The 17,008-nt window shown below is 53.5% G+C and overlaps 1 protein-coding gene across 1 annotated transcript in view; it reads left to right on the top strand.

Annotated features, from left to right (window-relative positions):
• Window positions 1–16,075, top strand: part of CDH22 (cadherin 22) — an 82,874-nt gene extending 66,799 nt beyond the window's left edge. The window contains exons 8-11 of the mRNA XM_068987664.1: window positions 4,547–4,668; window positions 4,789–4,906; window positions 11,669–11,920; window positions 15,498–16,075. Coding sequence (XP_068843765.1) covers window positions 4,547–4,668; window positions 4,789–4,906; window positions 11,669–11,920; window positions 15,498–16,075 — 1,070 coding nt within the window. The remainder of the gene's footprint in view (window positions 1–4,546; window positions 4,669–4,788; window positions 4,907–11,668; window positions 11,921–15,497) is intronic.
• The last annotated feature ends 933 nt before the right edge of the window (window positions 16,076–17,008 follow it).

Here is a 17,008-nt window from a genome sequence, read left to right as displayed (position 1 = left end):
ACTATGGACTTTAGCTCACCAGGCTCCTCTGTCCATGGGATTCTGCAGGCAAGAATACTGTAGTGGGTTGCCATGCCCTCCTTCCAGGGATCTTCCCAACCCAGGGATCGAACCCGTGTCTCTTACATCTCTTGCATTGGCAGGCAGGTTCTTTACCACTGGCGCCACCGTCCCCTACTTCAGGGTAGACATCCCTGTGCCCCACCAGGGTAGGAGCTCCTGCCTCCTGCTCTCACAGTCCTGGACTTTTTTTCTCTCAGCTCTTATCACAGTCTGGAATCCTGTCTGTCCCTGCCATTGACCAAGAGGCAGTGTTGGTCTTGTTCAGCATTGTGCCCTTGGTACAAAGGAGGCGCTCAAACTGTAGCAGTCAGCAAAAAACAGAAGTCTCAGTTTCAAATTGCCCAGTCCGGTCCCCCATCTGTTATACAAAAGGGACTCTGACACCCAGAGAATATAAGGGGACTGCCAACACCGCACACTGGCTCTCCCGCCCAAGCCTGCTCTCTTCCCAAGGCACCCACAGAACGGCCCACGCTTCTCAGCCCCTCGGCCCCCCAGGGCTCCACCTGCCACCTCCCTGGATTAATGGTGAGCCAGCTCAGAGAGGAAGCACCCGGCCGAAGCACGTTTAATTTTAATTTAGGAATCGGTTAAGACTGCAGGCCTGCTCAGCTCTGGGCTGTCAATCAGCCTTCCTCAAGGCTGCATCAATTAGTTTAAAAATATTGAATGTAATTTTGCCTGACACAACATATTGCAGCTACTGCAAAATATAATTTATTTTAGAAGAAGAAATAATTAAACTAATTTGCATGTCAGTCAGCTGAACTGAGATGCCAGGGGAGGGTGAGTGGGACCCCTGGGGCATCCAGCCCTGGGAGAGGGCACCTACCACTGGGTGTAGGGCGAGGTCAGCCTGGGCCTCGGTCCGAGCAATAGCTGCATCTGGATGGATAAATATTCAGGCAGCAGAAGGGCCCACGGGCATTGCACCTGGACTAAGCACTGGACTGAGTGTCCGGAGACCTAGGACCCAATGCCAGTTCTGCCACTGACTTTCCTGGGGCTTTGGACAAAGTCTTACCCCTTTCTGGGCCTCAGTTTCTCCATCTACAAAATAGGTTTAGGGCATTCTCTGGTGGTTCGCTGGTTAGGACTCGGCACTTTTACTGCCCGGACCTGAGTTCAATCCCTGGTCAGAGAACTAAGATCCTGCAAGTTGCACGGCACGGCCAAAAAATAAATCTTTTAACGGGTTTAATTAAGACCTCTTTTATGAGTTGTTTTGAAGATCCAATGAAAGATGACAAAGTTTGTTATAAATGGGAACTTTCTGCATGAAGAGGAAATTATTAATTGATGGGTGTCTTGTTTTATACCAGAAACATTTAAGGTGGTAAAATTATGCATTATTATCAATTATTACAAATGATGTTGTGACCCATAGGGGTTTGGAGGAAGCCAATCAGAGGCAAGATGTCCAGTTGGACCTCCCCCAGCACCTGCCAGTCACCCCTGGAGTTTGCAAAGCTTGCTATGGATACATATTATATAGACTCACCTGGACCTATTAAAAAAAAACAAACCATTAATGACCAAGTCTTGGGGCATCAGTTCATTTTAAAGCAGGATTTAAAAAAAAAAAATTTGTATTTATTTGGCTGCATCAGGCCTAAGCTGCGCTCACGGGAAGTCCGTTGCATCGTGCGGTCTTTCACTGTGGCTCATGGACTCTACAGTATGGTGCACAGCCTCTCTAGGGTGGGATGCACGGCCTCTCTAAGGCCGGTAGGCTTAGTTTCTCCACAGCATGTTGGATCTTAGTTCCCTGACCAGGGATTGAACCCACGTCCCCCACATTTCAAGGTAGACTCTTAACCACTGCACCACCAAGAAAGTCCCTTTAAGTGATTCTAATGAGCCAGGCTGGAGACTGTCATGATGCCAAGAGCATGGGGATGCTGCCTTAGGGTTGGCCCACGAGCTCTGGGGTCCCAGGCCAGCCGCCAGTTCAGGGGGTCTCTGAGATAAGCTGTGTAGGTGGCAACTTTGGCAACTTAGAAACACACCTCTTGGCTGCATTTTACACCTTAAACTTATACAGTGTTATATGTCAATTAAAAGTGAAGTCACTCAGTCGTGTCTGACTCTTTGTGACCCCATGGACTGTAGCCTACCACGCTCCTCCTTCCATGAGATTTTCCAGGCAAGAGTACTGGACATCTCAGTAAATCGAGATAATTGAGATAGAATTACAGAAGAGATAGGAGAGGCCCAGGAGAATCCAGAGGAATGATACAATAATGGGTGTCTCACCAGCAGTGGACCCAAGCCTCCAGTCTGCCCACTGAGGATCTTATCCGACTCTGAGGACCCCTTCTGCATGGCCCCACAGGACCCTACCTCTGCCTCCAGCCCTGAACCCCCCCCCCTCCCGGTGCCCTCTCACTCCCTACCTTCTCTCTGCCTCAGTGGGGAGAGAGGTGCCTGTTCCTGGTGATGGACCTCAGCCTCCCCTCCTCCTCTCCTCCTCTCCCCCCAAAGCACCCACCTGCTGGCTGTTCTCCGGCAAAGCGCTCTTAAAAATAACAGCTCACCCGGCGTTCCCAGTCACGACTCCTATCTCTCGCCCCCGGAAAAACCCCCCTAATCGCCGAAGCAGCAGATCTGGGTGAGCTGAGAAGATAAGGCGCCTTGGCTAAGGGGAGCTCCAGAGAGGAGTCGGGGTTTGAGTTAATTAAGGATGCCCCCCACCCCCAGCCCTTCCTTTCCCTGACCTGGTGGCCACACCTGCCTCCCAATCTCCATTTCTGTGTTTATCGACACAGGAGCAGCTGCATTCGGCATCCGCTGGGGCCCTTGAGTTCACAGAAAGGAGCAGTCGACCACCCCCTCTTCCCTCAATAAAACTCATGGGGTTCCTGGCTGCCTGTCCTTGATTGCAGTGTTGGCTGGAACATGTCAGTAATGAACTCATGGCTAAGATAGCCAAGGACACAGCACCCATGAGCACTCAGAGGTCTGAGGGTGTAAAGGGCCAATGTTCAGGGTGCTTCTCAGAAAGGACAGGAGGGGATGGGGTATCCCAGAGCCCTGAGTCACTGAATGTCACTGCTGAGAGGATCCTTCAAGGATGCCTGTTTATTTAACAAGTCCTTATGTAATACTTGCTGTGTGTTATATATACAGTTTTAAGTGCTTTGCAGATGTTGACTCAATCCGTCCGCCTAGCCAACCCATCCCTAACAGATCCATTTTGTTGTAGGTAAGGAAATCAAGGCACAGAGAGGTCAAGTGACCTGGCGTGGATCACACAGCTACTAAGCGGCACCACTGAGACTGGAACCGCTTGGTTCCTGAGTCCTAGCTCTTAATCACTGTGCTCTGTTTTCCAGGTGTGGAAACTGATGTCAGAGAGGGAAAAGTCTTACCCAAGATCAAACACCGTGTCAGGGACAGAGCCATGCCTGAAATGCAAGCCTCTGTCTGAGTGTTTCCAAGTTTCACTCATTCACTCCGCAGATCTGTTAGAACCTAGTCTGTGCCACATGCCGCAATGCTGGGGACCCAGGAACTAACACAACGGAAGCCTTGACCTCAAAGACATCACAGATGGAGGGGTGGGGACTGCATGGTTTGGGAGGTGAAGACTCACCTCCAGTGGACTTGTCTTGCCCTCTCAGGATCGAGTCTTAATAGAGCAAAGGTTTGGGACGTGAGTTGCCAGCTGCCCGATTCTTTAAACTCTCCAATGTGTTCATTTCTCTTCTGCAATATGGGGATAGAAATTGTACCAAACTACCGGATTTCTGCAAGGAGACCTGATGTGATGGGTGTGGATGCTCCAGGAGCATTCTGTGCAGGCGGAGGTGGAGGGGTGGAGTGGCAGCGTTGACTGTAGTGTGGTTGGGGATGGGAGCGGGGGTGGGGGTGCTGTGGTAGTGAGGTGGGTGGTGAAGGCGGGGTCATGGTGTAACAGAGATGGTGGGTAAGTGAATGCCTGGAGAGGACGGTGGTGGTGATATTGGCGACTGTGGTGTCGGGGGGTGCTGGGGTTGGAAAGGGTGGTGAGTGATGAGTGTTTGTGATGGTGGAGATGAGGGAGGCGGTACTCTTGGATTCGACGCTGGTGATCATTCTCATGCTGATGGAGATGGTGACAGAGGAGCTGGGGTGGCATGGGTGATGGTGAGAGCAGGGAGGATGGCATGGTGGCACTGATAGTTATGCTGGTGGGGGTGGCAGTGCTGCTGGTGATGGTGACGGCAGTAGTAGTGACAGTGGAGAGGGTGATGGCGTTGGTGACGGGGCGGGACTGCTGATTATAGCAACGTAATGGTGATGGTTACAGTGATAATCGAATGGTGGCGATAATGATGACGACACGGATATGCTGATGCTGACCCATTTAGCCCAATGTCTAGCTTGATCAACACACAGATCTCTCGATGCGACCCCACTGCCTAATGTTCTAGCAGGAGATGGGGGCTGCCTAGATCTCACACTTGAAGCCTCCCACCCTGCTGCTGTGCTCTTGTTACAGACAATCACGCCCAGCTGTCCCGGGCATCCCTAAGGATCCGCATCCTGGATGTGAACGACAATCCCCCAGAGCTGGCCACACCCTACGAGGCAGCCGTGTGTGAGGATGCCAAGCCAGGCCAGGTACCACTGAGGGGCTGGGGGCTGGGGGTTGCTACCAAGTTGGTTGCTGGGGCAACCTCTGTTCAGGCCCGGCGTGGGCTCGGCCTCACCTCAGTCCCCTGCCCCCTCCTCACCCTTCAGCTCATCCAGACCATCAGCGTGGTGGACAGAGACGAGCCCCAGAGTGGGCATCGCTTCTATTTCCGCCTGGTGCCGGAAGCTCCCAGCAACCCCCATTTCTCCTTGCTCGACATCCAAGGTGAGTGACCTCTGAAGAACCACCAAATCCTAGGACTCGTGGAGGGAGGAGCCTAGCCTCCCTGTCCCCTTCCCATGTTATGGAGGCCCCTAGAGGGCCAGTGATGGGTCCGAGATCACACACAATGTCTGCGCCACCCTGGAGCCCTTACCAAGCCTGCTGGCCAGACTGAAGAACAAGCAAGAGCTGGGTTGATGGAGTGGAGGGGCCAGCTCCAGGGTAACAGGGGTAGATAGAAAGACACAGAGAGGGAATACCTGAAGAGTGGGAGCGGCTCCAGGGTGAAAGGAGCCCATGATCTAAGTGAAGGTTGGAATAAGCCAGGGATCCCGGGTGGCTCAGACGGTAAAGAATCTGCCTGTAATACAGGAGACCTGGGTTCGATCTTGGGTGAGGAAGATCCCCTGGGGAAAGGAATGGCACCCCACTCCAGTATTCCTGCCTGGAGAATCCAACGGACAGAGAAGCCTGGCGAGCTACAGTCCATGGGGTGACAAAGAGTCGGACACAACCGAGCAACTGACACACACCCACACACAACTCCCACCCTTTTGTTTTAAAAGTGCTTTGTCCCTTGGGACTTCCCTGTTTGTCCAGTGGTTGACAATCCACCTTCCGATTAAGGGGGCGCAGGTTCTGCCCCTGTTGGATGTCCAAAACCCCACATGCCGAGGGGCAACTAAGCCCACGCGCTGCAACTACTGAGCCCGTGGGCCACTGCAGCTAGAGAAAGCCAACGTGCCGCAGCGAAGACAGCACAGCCGGCAAAAAAGTGCTTTAGCCCACTCACGTTTCTCTTTGCATCCTCATGGCCACTTGGGAGGCAGCTTTTCTTACCCGTCCCCTCATTTTGCAGGTGATGAAACTGAGACTTTAAGAGGACAACGGACTCACTCAGGGTCATATAGGGAGTCAATGTGAGGCTGGGATTCAAACCCACATGTATCTCAGTTCCAATGTGCTTCCTTCTCCCTACCTTGCGAGCAAACTGCCCCACCCAGCCTGAACTGATCCCATTTGTGAAACCCACCCCTGCAGGTTCACCTTCATCAAGAAGTTGAAGTCTGAATCTTTAAGGGGTGGACTGGGGGAGTGGGATCAACACCCTGGGAGTGAGGGACCTGAGTCTCAGTTCAGTCTCAGTTCATGACTTCCTGTGCAACCCTGAGGTCTGCCTCAGTTTCACCATCTGTAAAATGGGACTGAAAATGCCTGCCAGGCAGCTAGGTGGTCCCAGTGAAATGTGGCCTACCGAAGTGTATTGTCAGTACCTAGAACATGGCATCTCCTTCATTCAGCAACTATTTCTTGAATATTTATTGAAAATATGTCTATATGCCAGGCACTGTTCTAGGTAGGTCCTAAAAACGCAGCAGCACATGAGACAAAATCCCTGCCTTCATGGAGTTTACATTATAAGGAGGGAAAATAGAAATTAAACAAACAAATAATATGATGAGGGTGGTAAGTAGCCAGCAAGGAGAAATAATGCAATCTTCACAAGAGTTTGGACTTCGATTCAGTGCTGGACCCTCGGTGCCTGGCACATAGTAGGTATTCACATACACATGTTAGACAAAACAGGAGGAAATATAAGAGTAGAAGCTGGGCTTCCCAGGTAGCGCTAGTGGTAAAGAACCTGCCTGCCAGTGCAGGAGACCCAGGTTCGATCTCTGGGTCTGGAAGACCCCCTGGAGGAGGGAATGGCAACCCACTCCTGTATTCTTGCCTGGAGAATCCCCATGGACAGAGGAGCCTGGCGGGCTATAGTCCATGGGGTCATCAAGAGTCAGACACGACTGAAGCCACTGAGCATAGCACAGCACAAGCGTAGAAGCTACTTTAATAAGGTGGCTTAGGAAGGCCTCTGGGAAGGAGTCGGTAGTGAGGAGGGATCTAAAGGAAGTCAGAGGTGAGCCAGGCAGATAACTGCACAAAGAATGATCCAAGCCCCAGAGACAGCAAGTGCAAAGGCCCTGAGGCAGGAACAGGCTTGCAATGTTCAAGACCTTCATAGTTGGGGTGAGTGAGTGACAGGACTGGAGGACATGTAGTCAGGGAGGCACTGAGGTCAGATGATGTGAGTTCCTTTTGAACCTGGAACGGGTCTGGGTTCACTCCCCCCGACCCAACCCAAGACTTTGACATCCCTTCCCTCAGTGCCTCAAGTGACCTCTGAAGCCAGACCCACGTGTATTTCCAGGAGTCCTAAATGGATTTAACAACCAGTGTAGCTCAGATAACCAGTCAGGACACTGATCATAAACCTGGAATAGGACCCTGGGGCCTCTGCGGAGCCAGGCTTTAACCCATCAATGACTTGACTGTATTAAAGTGGGGGTGTGCTGGTGGCTCAGCAGTAAAGAATCTGCCTGCCAAGGTAGGAGACAGGGGTTTGATCTGTGGTCCAGAAGGATCCCACATGCCGTGGAGCAAGTGGGTCCAGGCATCACAGCTATCGAGCCTGCGTTCTGGAGCCCAGGAACCGCAGCTGCTGCGCCCGTGAGCGGCGACTGCTGAAGCCCTGGCGCTTGTGCTCCGCGACAAGACAAGCCGCTGCAGTGAGGAGCCTGAGCAGGCACAGCCAAGATAAATAAATAGTTTTTTAAAAAAGGAAAAGTTGGGGGTGTGCTTGAGGGAGAGGCCGAGGCAACAGGGCAGGAATCGGGGGACTCAGAGTCACGGCTATTTAAACCTTTCAGAAGTAGTTCGATATTTTAACACTTTCACCACCAGTACTGCCCTGCCTGCTCATCATTGCTGTGGAATCCTGAGCTGGGCATAGGAGACACAAGGAGCCCTGGCTTGACCCCTTGACCTCGCCAGGTTCACAGATCTTTCCAACCCAAGGGGCTTGAGGTTATGCCCCAGCTACCCCTCTGTGATCCGGGGGCCGGAGGCTGGGTTGGCCACCAGGGGTCCCATCCCGTGTGACCCCCTGGTCCGAGCAGCATGCTGAGGTCAGCATAGGCAGGCGAGGGCTCCTCCTTCCAGCCCCGCAGCTCCTCCCCACAGTGTGCCAAGCCCCCTCCTCCTCACCGTATAAATATCCCAGTTGACAAACGGCTACCCCAACCCATCTGTTTCTTTGTACAAATTTGTAGCCAGTTTGGAAACGTGATTTATAAATATTGCTTTTGCAGCCAGGGATTGACACTGATGTATGTCAGGCCAGATGGATGGATGCAGTGCTGGGCACAGATCCCGCCTAGAAGGGTGGGGTCGGGGTCTGGGGTGGCCAACGGCTTCCCCAGATGAAGCCAGCTGCTGCCAGGAGAGGAGTGAAGAGGGATGGGCACGAGGCTCAGGGATTTCCTCCTATGGAATGAAACGGTAGCAGGGACCAGAGCTCCAGAAACATATGGCTCCCGTGGTCAAAGACAGCAGCCCTGAGAAACAAATATCCCCTTTCTCCTCCTCTGTTCTTACTTGGGGATTTGAGGCTGAGCCAGAGCCAGCCAGTCATTTTTCAAATCTGTCTACTTCTCAGGGCCTCCACAACCACTATTATTTCACATCTAAAACATACAACAGCTTTCTAACTGGTCTTCTGCACCCACAGTTGTGTTCTAGATGCTAAGCACCCTTGCTTAGAAGGTGGGCTCTGAGATGGCAGGGCCTATGTCTGTCTCGTTCACTGCCCTTTCCTCAGGGGCTAGACTAATCCTGACCTCTTGTTGTTGTTTAGTTGCTAAGTCGTGTCCAGCTCTTGCGACCCCATGGACTGTAGTCCACCAGGCTCCTCTGTCCATGGGGTTTCCTAGGCAAGAATACTGGAGTGGGTTGCCATTTCCTTCTCCAGGGGATCTCCCCGTCCCAAGGGTCAAACCAGCATCTCCTGCATCGGCAGGCAGATTCTTTACCACTGAGCCACCAGGAAAGGCTTATCCTGACCTAAAGAGGGTGTTTAATTCTTATTTGTTGTTGAATGGAGGGATGATATGTCACTAGGTTGCTTCTTTGCCCACCAATCAGTGGCTTCCTATTGCCTTTAAGAAAATAACGCAATTCCTTACCATGGCCTCTAAGCTTTTCTATAATGAGCCTCTGCCTCCCTCTCCAGCCTCTTCTTGACTTGCTCTGATCATCACCCAATCCCTCCAGCCACAAAAGATTGCTCTCAGCTCCTCGAGTTCCTCTGCCTCTTCCAACCACAGGACTTTTGTATGGGCTATTCCCTCTCCTAGAACTCATTGTCCAGGGTTCAGCAATAATATAATGTCTTCACCCAAAGAGTTCTCCCTGACCTCCCAGACTGGGTCAGATCTTCTGGTAAATGCTCTTCCTATACTTTTCCTCCTTAGCACTCCTCATGGTTTGCAGTTGTAGACTAAACTGTGGGTTTATTTGATTAACATTTGTCTCTCCCCCATTATCACGTTAAGACCAGATCCAAGACTATGGTTGATTTAGGTCTTCATTATTTCCCTCCTATGACTAGCATGGTGCCAAGCACACAGTAGGTACTCAATAAAGATTTATTGGATGCATGGATGGAAGGATAGATGAATGGATGGTGGAAGGATAGATGGATGGATGGATGGAGGATGGGTGGACAGATGAATGGAAGACAGATAGTTGGATGGATGGATTGATGATAAGATGGGTGGATGGAAAAGATAGCTATGCCACCAATTAACAGAGTAAATTCAGACAAATCCCTTCTCTCTGAACCTCAACTTGCACGTATTTAAAATGGGAATAATGTTACAACTCTTGATGTTTGTGAGGATTAAGCATTTCCACCCAGTCCTTGATGCGTTAAAGAATACGCACTCAGTGCAAAGGAGTCCCATCCTTTCACCCCTCATCTTGCTCTTCAGCCTTTCATCCTCAGGGGAAGGCAGATGTTGTCACAGCTGGCTTGACTGCCCTTTGACAGGAGGCTGGAGTTCAAGCCAGAGCTTGAGGAGCTGACCCAGAACCACCAGCTACCCCTAAAAGATGTGGCTCATTCAGGCATCATTCTTTCAGGCTGGCTCACTGCCAGGGAAGAGACAGGCACACGCTACCTTAACGCAGTATGACAAGTGCTATAACAGAAGTGTGCGTGGCACCTGCATAGTCAGAGCAGGGTGGGGGAAACCATAAATCCTTCCTTCCCAGAGAAGCGGAGAAAGGAGGCCACAGAAAGGAGGTGACATTTAGCTGGAGCATGACGGATGAGGAATTTGCCCAAGCAAGAAGGTGGAGAGGGCGTTCCAGCTAGCGGGAACTCGGTGAATAAAGTCAGGGCAGCCTCAACAGAGAGCGGGCGTGGGGTACGGCGTGTGGGGGTTGGGGCAAGAAAAAATTTACAACCAGCCTTCATGGAGAGTTTCTGCTTTGCGGGAGCTATTCTGCGGGGCATGGGTGAACTACACCATTTCATCCTCACACCTGCGAGATGCTGTTTTCCTCCATTTCAGATGAGGAAACCGAGGTCCCGAGAAGCTAAATGAGTTTCCCTAACTAGTACATGACCGACTCAGCCTTAGTTATCAACATTTTAATGAAAACTTTCCAATATGTATAAAAGTAGAAAGAATCACACAACGAACTCCTGTGTGGCCATCACATGAGCTTCAACTCATGACCAGTCTTGTTTCAGTCGGACCTCCAGGCTACTTCACAGGTGTGCCCAAGACCACAAGTCGGCCCTTCCGAGGGCTCTTGGTTCCTGTTTTATGTCCATGATGGGAAAGGCCAGGACAGGAACACCAAATGGGGGCCAGGGAAGGGGCTGAGTTAACTGGGGACACAAAGCTGAGTAAGGGGCCCGGGCTGCCAAAATCTGAGGTCAGAGAGACCTACCTGAAGCCTGTGAACAGAGAGAAGGACTCAGGAAGGAAGCCTGAGCCCCTCGCAGGAAGTGAGGCCCCCATTGTGGGGCTGGCTGTCAAGGGTGGGCTCTGAGTACTCACCAAAATGATGGGGGGCCGGGGTGGGGGCAGTCCGTGATAGCCTGGCCCACACAGGGGAGGGGTGGAGGAGTCAGGAGGCCAGGGGAAGTGGGCACGTCTACACGTTCTCCACCCGCCCCCGAGTCCTGGTGGGCACTCCAGGCGCCAGCCTGCAGCAGTGTGATGAGTATGACTCATGTGTTCACCGTCTCCTCTGGCCGCCTGCATCCGAAGGAAAGAGACGGGTGAGGAGACCTCAGTGCCCTGGGGCATCCTTTTCAGGCCCCAAGGCTATGTCCCAAGCTCTCCAGGCTCAGCTCTTAAAGAGACCCCTGACAGCAAGCTCCCTCAGCCAAAGGCAGGTGCCAGTTGGACTTTCCAGTCTTCTCTGATGACCCAGAAGTTGTCAGAGCTCAGAAAGCCACAACCCCAAGACCACAGGACCCCAGGGTCAGGATGCATTTGACAGCTGGGGTAGAATCTGGAACAACAACAAAAGGCTGTTGAGACACATGGCAAAAAAAAAAACAAAAAACGCTGACATAGCCAGGGACAGGACCTTGGCCCAGCTGGGGACAGAATTTTGGAATAACTGGGGACAGCACCTTGGCCCAGCTGGGGACAGAATCTTGAAATAGCTGAAAGCAAAACTTTGAGACAGCTGGGAAGAGAAACTTAGAACAGCTAAGGACAGAAGTGAAGGCTCAAGGGCTGGGGACAGGACCTTCAGGCAGCTGGGGGGCAGAATTGGGGGGAGATCAGGTCCGCTGGGAGGCGGTAGCTGGGGGCAGAGTGAGGCAGATCCCAAAGTGGACTCAGGAGGGGCTGGGACAGGCACGGCTGACCCCAAGTCACTCGCCCCTCGCTTTCTCCGGAGCAGACAACACAGCCGCGGTGCACACGCAGCACATGGGCTTCAACCGGCAGGAGCAGGACGTGTTCTTCCTGCCCATCCTGGTGGTGGACAGCGGGCCGCCCACGCTGAGCAGCACAGGGACACTGACCATCCGCATCTGCGGCTGCGACAGCTCGGGCGCCATCCAGTCCTGCAACACCACGGCCTTCGTCATGGCCGCCTCCCTCAGCCCAGGCGCCCTCATTGCCCTCCTGGTCTGTGTCCTCATCCTGGTCGGTGAGTCCGCCTGATTGGGACCCGTCCTCGGGCCCTGGATTTCCTTCCCCAGTGGCCCCCGTGGGGGTCTGACTTTCCTGTGCGCACAAGGAAGGGCTGGCTTGATGGAGCTCCAAGTTCTTCCCAAGATCCCCAGGCTGGGAAGCCTGACGTGGTACTCAGAGCCTTCACTACAGGTGGCGAACTTCTTTGGTTCTGTAGTTTGCAGGGTGTCCATCTGGCAGGTTTGGGATTTGATTTTATCATGATTGGGCCCCTCCTGCCATCCCACTGCAGCTTCTCCTTTGTCTTTGGATTTTTTCAGTGGGTTTCAGCATCCTCCAGTCGATGGTTGTTCAATAGCTAGCTGCGATTTTGGTGCTCCCGCAGGAGATGGGGGCGTGTCTTTCTACTCTTCCATCTTGAACCAACTGCCTGAGCTCCAAGCTCTAAGCTGCAGCTCTTATAAGAAATCTCCTAAGTACCCAGCAGCCGCTTTGCCAGCTTCAGAAGGGGTCAGCACCCAGTGGAGACTAAGTTCAGCTGGCTCTACATGGCCCGAAGTCTCCCCTAATTTTTAAAAGCCAAGCCTGTGTTTTAAAGTTCTCTCATGTCTATCGTCCTATTTTATTCTCTATGTAGGACTTTTAGTAAAAAGGGCTCTTGTGAACCTTACAACCATGCAGCCAGAGTATCAACCCCATTTTTCAGATGACAAAACTGAGGCTTGGAGAGGTTAAGTGGCTTGCCGAAGGGGACCCAACTAGTCTTCTAACTCGGTCTTCCTTGAAATCAGGTCTTTTCAGCCTATGTTTTCTGTTCCTTTAAGTACCCCACCTTCTGGGAAATCTGGGTTTCCCTGATGGCTCAGAAGGTAAAGAATCCGCCTGCAATGAAGGAGACCAGGTTGGATCCCTAGCTCAGGAAACTCCCCTGGAGAAGGAAATGGCTACTCACTCCAGTATTCTTGCCTGGAGAATCCCATGGACAGAGGAACCTGGCAGGCTGCTGTCTACAGGATCGCAAAGAGTCAGACACGACTGAGCAACTAATAATTTCACTTTTTTTCACTGCTAGGAATTTTAACTGGGGGCAAAATCTTGGGGCAGCTGGGGTAAAATCTTAAGGTATTCAGAGGGGGCAAAATCTACTCTGGTATCAGTTGCACCAGCAGCCGCTTGAACCCCCTAAGTATCCCCAAGGAAGAGGTCCAGTTTCAGGAGCTCGACTGGACCCAGTGGCCACAGTGCTGCCTCTCGCTGTCGAAGAAGGGCTTCACCTCAGCCCTGACCTCTGGACTTCACAGAACAGCCAAAGCTGGAGGCGCTCAAGGAAGGGCCAGATGGCAGATCCCAGGTTTGCTTGGTTCCCTGGGAGATTCAGCTGCCTCCTATGCCTCGCCACCCACCCCTGGGACCTGCAGAGGACCTGGGCAGGCCCCTCCTAGCTAGGAGGCTCCCCACCACCCCTCTCTCTCCCCTCCTTAGCCCATGGCTCAGAAACCTTTTTCCAGAGGGTGCACTTTACAGCGGTTTCATTTTCCGAGGCAGTGCAAACAAATTTCTGCCTAATTGCCCACAAACGAAGAAAGTGCACATCAGTGCTGTAAAGGTGACGGGCGGAATCGCTGATCAGGCCTGGCACATCTGTCGCCCGCCGCCTGCACTCCCCACCATCTGCTCTCACGGGCATCGCCCTCCGCAGCTCCAGCCTCCGGCTCCGGAAGCCGTCCATCCATCTTTCCCACTTCTCTCCTGACGCCTTTCCTCCCTCCCGACCTGTCCCCGGGTTTCCCCCTCCTTCCCTGTCATGGGCCACCTTGTTAGGTCGTGAGCCAGCAGCCTGCCCCATGGCCCTCGCAGCTGGTTCTGGACCCTGGCCTAGCCCGAGCTGGTTGGAGCAGCAAGAAAAATCCAGTGCCTGACATGATACCCAGTGCATCTCTGTCCATTCATTTACCCAGCCATCCATCTAATTCTCTGTTTGCTCATCAGTTCCCAATTTATCCATCCATGAGCCCCACCCCCATGTGCTCAATTATTCTAGGCACTGGGATTCATCAGTAAATGAAAGAGGCAAAAAGCCTCGAGTCACTGGAAAGTTGGGGTTGCCGTTGCTGAGGGGGAGAGACAGAGGGTGGGAAGGAGGAAATATTATTATTTTAAATTTCAACAGGTTAAGTTTGTGATTCTTCTGGTCACCCCCTGGGACTTGTTGGGGCGGAATCTGGATGGACAATCTAAGTTTCAAGGGAGAAGTCCAGGCTGGAGGCTGAAGTATGGGAGCTGTCAGCCTCTAATTGGAATTTAAAGCCACAAGGCAAGGAAAGCGCCAAGAAGGAGGATGTGGATAAAGGACCAAGGACTGAGTCCTGGGACATCTGATGTTAAGAAGTCAGAGAGGGGACTTCCTGCCCCTGGTGGTCCAGTGGTTTGGGACTCTGCTTCCAAGGCAGGGGGTGCAAGTTCAATCACTGGTCAGGGAACTAGGATCCCACATACGGCATAGCCCCCCCCCAAAAAAAATGTTTTCTAAATAAAAGAAGTCAGAGAGTAGAGGAGAAGAGAAGCTTGCTTAGAAAGTTGAAGACAAGTTATCAGTGAGGTGGGAGGAGGAAGGGCATGCGGAGTCCTTTCTGACAGCTGAAGAAAGCCAAGAAGGGACGATTCATTCATTCTCTCCACCTTGCAACACCCAGGTCTCCATCTAGTTCTTCATTCAGTCATTCATTCAACAAGCATAGTCCTCATGCTTACCGCGTGCCAGGCACCCCGCCAGGGGACCATGCCCCGGGTCCTCCAGGGCAGTTCAGAGTGTGGATCTGAGGTGAGACGAGACCAACATATGGCAGGGTCTGTGCTATGAAGGAGCCGTGGCTTTCAGACCTGAGCTGCCTGGGCATGACTTCGAAGCCTTATTGAAACAGACCCAGTAGATCTAGGGCACAGCCTAAGAAAGTGCCTTTCTAACAAGTTCCCAGGAGGTGCCGATGCTGCTGATCCAGGGACCCAGGCAGGGCGATAGAGAGGAACCCTCACCAGGGAAACTTGGAGGTAATGGTGCTGAACCTGGCCTGGAGCTCTCAGATGAGGGCTCCTGCAGGACATACCTGGATCTGAGACCCAAAGGGCTAACAGCGTGATCAGGGCCTCTGGAGTGGACAGAGAAGGACAAGGGTGAGAGAGAGGTCAGGGCCAAGGACATTTCATTCCCCCAAACCTTAGCTACCCTCTTTCCACCCGCCAGCCCCCAGAGACCTCACGGGGATGTATCTTCATAGAGTTGAGGATGAAGACCTCAGAGGTTGGGTGCAGCCCTATTACACACATGAAATCTCTTAACACCAGCTCTCTGTCCCCACCCCCAGTGGTGGTGTAGCCTTGATTTGCACACCTCCCAAGATGGGCAGCTCACTACCTCTCCAGATAGCCAGCTCTGTCCAAACTGTGAGAAAGGTATTTTTGCACAGAAATTTAGGAAACCTGCATGAGCTTTTAGGCTGAACCAGCTCTGCTGGGCATCAGGAGAAGGGTGGTTCCGGGGATCGCCCTGGGTGGGGCTGGGCTCTCACCGGCACCCGCTTCTCTCTCCCCGGCAGTGCTGGTGCTGCTGATCCTCACCCTCAGGCGCCACCACAAGAGCCACCTGAGCTCGGACGAGGACGAGGACATGCGGGACAACGTCATCAAGTACAACGACGAGGGCGGCGGCGAGCAGGACACCGAGGCCTACGACATGTCGGCGCTGCGGAGCCTCTACGACTTCGGCGAGCTCAAGGGCGGCGGCGGCGGTGACGGCGGCGGCGGCGGCGGCGGGGGCGAGGGTTCCGCAGGGAGCGCGGGGAGCCCCCAGCAGGCGCGCCTGCCCTCGGAGCGCCACTCGCTGCCGCAGGGGCCGCCGAGCCCGGAGCCGGACTTCTCGGTGTTCAGGGACTTCATCAGCCGCAAAGTGGCGCTGGCAGATGGGGACCCGTCGGTGCCGCCCTACGACGCCTTCCAGACCTACGCCTTCGAGGGCGCGGACTCGCCGGCCGCCTCGCTCAGCTCGCTGCACAGCGGCGGCTCGTCGGGCTCCGAGCAGGACTTCGCCTATCTCAGCGGCTGGGGGCCCCGCTTCCGGCCCCTGGCCGCCCTCTACGCCGGCCACCGCCCGGACGACGAGGCCCCGGCCTCCTAGCCCGCCCTCCCTGCCGCCCGGGGCACGACTGCACCCCCAGGACAAAGCACGTCCGTCCCCTGCTTCACCCCCTTTCCCAAACCTCCCACCCTCCCAGGGCGGCCAGGAGTGGGGCCACGCGAGCGGACCCTCCGACGGCATCCCTCCCCGAGGGGGTGGGCAGCTTTCGCCCAGAGGTGCGGGAATTAGGATCAACATCACGAAAACTGCCCCGAGAACGGGCACCGCTTGGCTCTGGGGGTTACATAGAGAGAGGGGTTGGGTGGGGCGTGGCTCCCTCCTGGCTTGGGGGAGAAGCCGGAGGGAGAATGCTGCCTAAGTGCCCTCCCTTCCCCAGGTATCCCCTCATCAGAGTTAAGAGGAAAGAAGGGCTGTTCATTTACTAAGCGCCTACTGTGTACTGGGACTGTGCAGAGAACGTCTTAGTCGTCATGGAAACTGCGAGGTGGAGCCCTGAAGGTAACAGATGGGGAAAGACCCCCCAGAGCAGTGGCTGGGACCTGTCCAAGGACACCTGGCCAGTGTGCCGTGGAGTCACGGCCCTTGCTGGCTACCTGGGCTTGGGCAGGTTACCTCCCTTCTCTGGGCCTCAGTTTCCTCCTTTGTCAAAAGAGGCAAATTAGCAGAACCTACCTCGAGAGTCCTGAGGATTAAAAAGGTTTCGTATGTGTCAAGTGGTTAGGACAGTGCCTAGCACATAGTAGGTGTTCAATAAATGTTAGCCTTTGATACTATTATGCTTTTTGTCGTTCTTAGAAGCCAGGCGTGTCTGTCTCCCAGGCTGAGCTCTCTCCCCACTTTCTCTATATTTCTAAGGAAAGAGAAAAGGTGCTCCTGCTCTGAATGGAGGATGGGGGAATATGGGGACATTCCCAGAGACTGGCACTTCAGGCGACACTGGGATAGGACACTGGCCAGGGGGGCCAAGAGAGG

Source organism: Capricornis sumatraensis, chromosome 15 (assembly GCF_032405125.1).
Source record: "Capricornis sumatraensis isolate serow.1 chromosome 15, serow.2, whole genome shotgun sequence".
NCBI classification, from domain to species: domain Eukaryota; kingdom Metazoa; phylum Chordata; class Mammalia; order Artiodactyla; family Bovidae; genus Capricornis; species Capricornis sumatraensis.
This window is presented reverse-complemented; position numbering and strand designations above follow the sequence as displayed.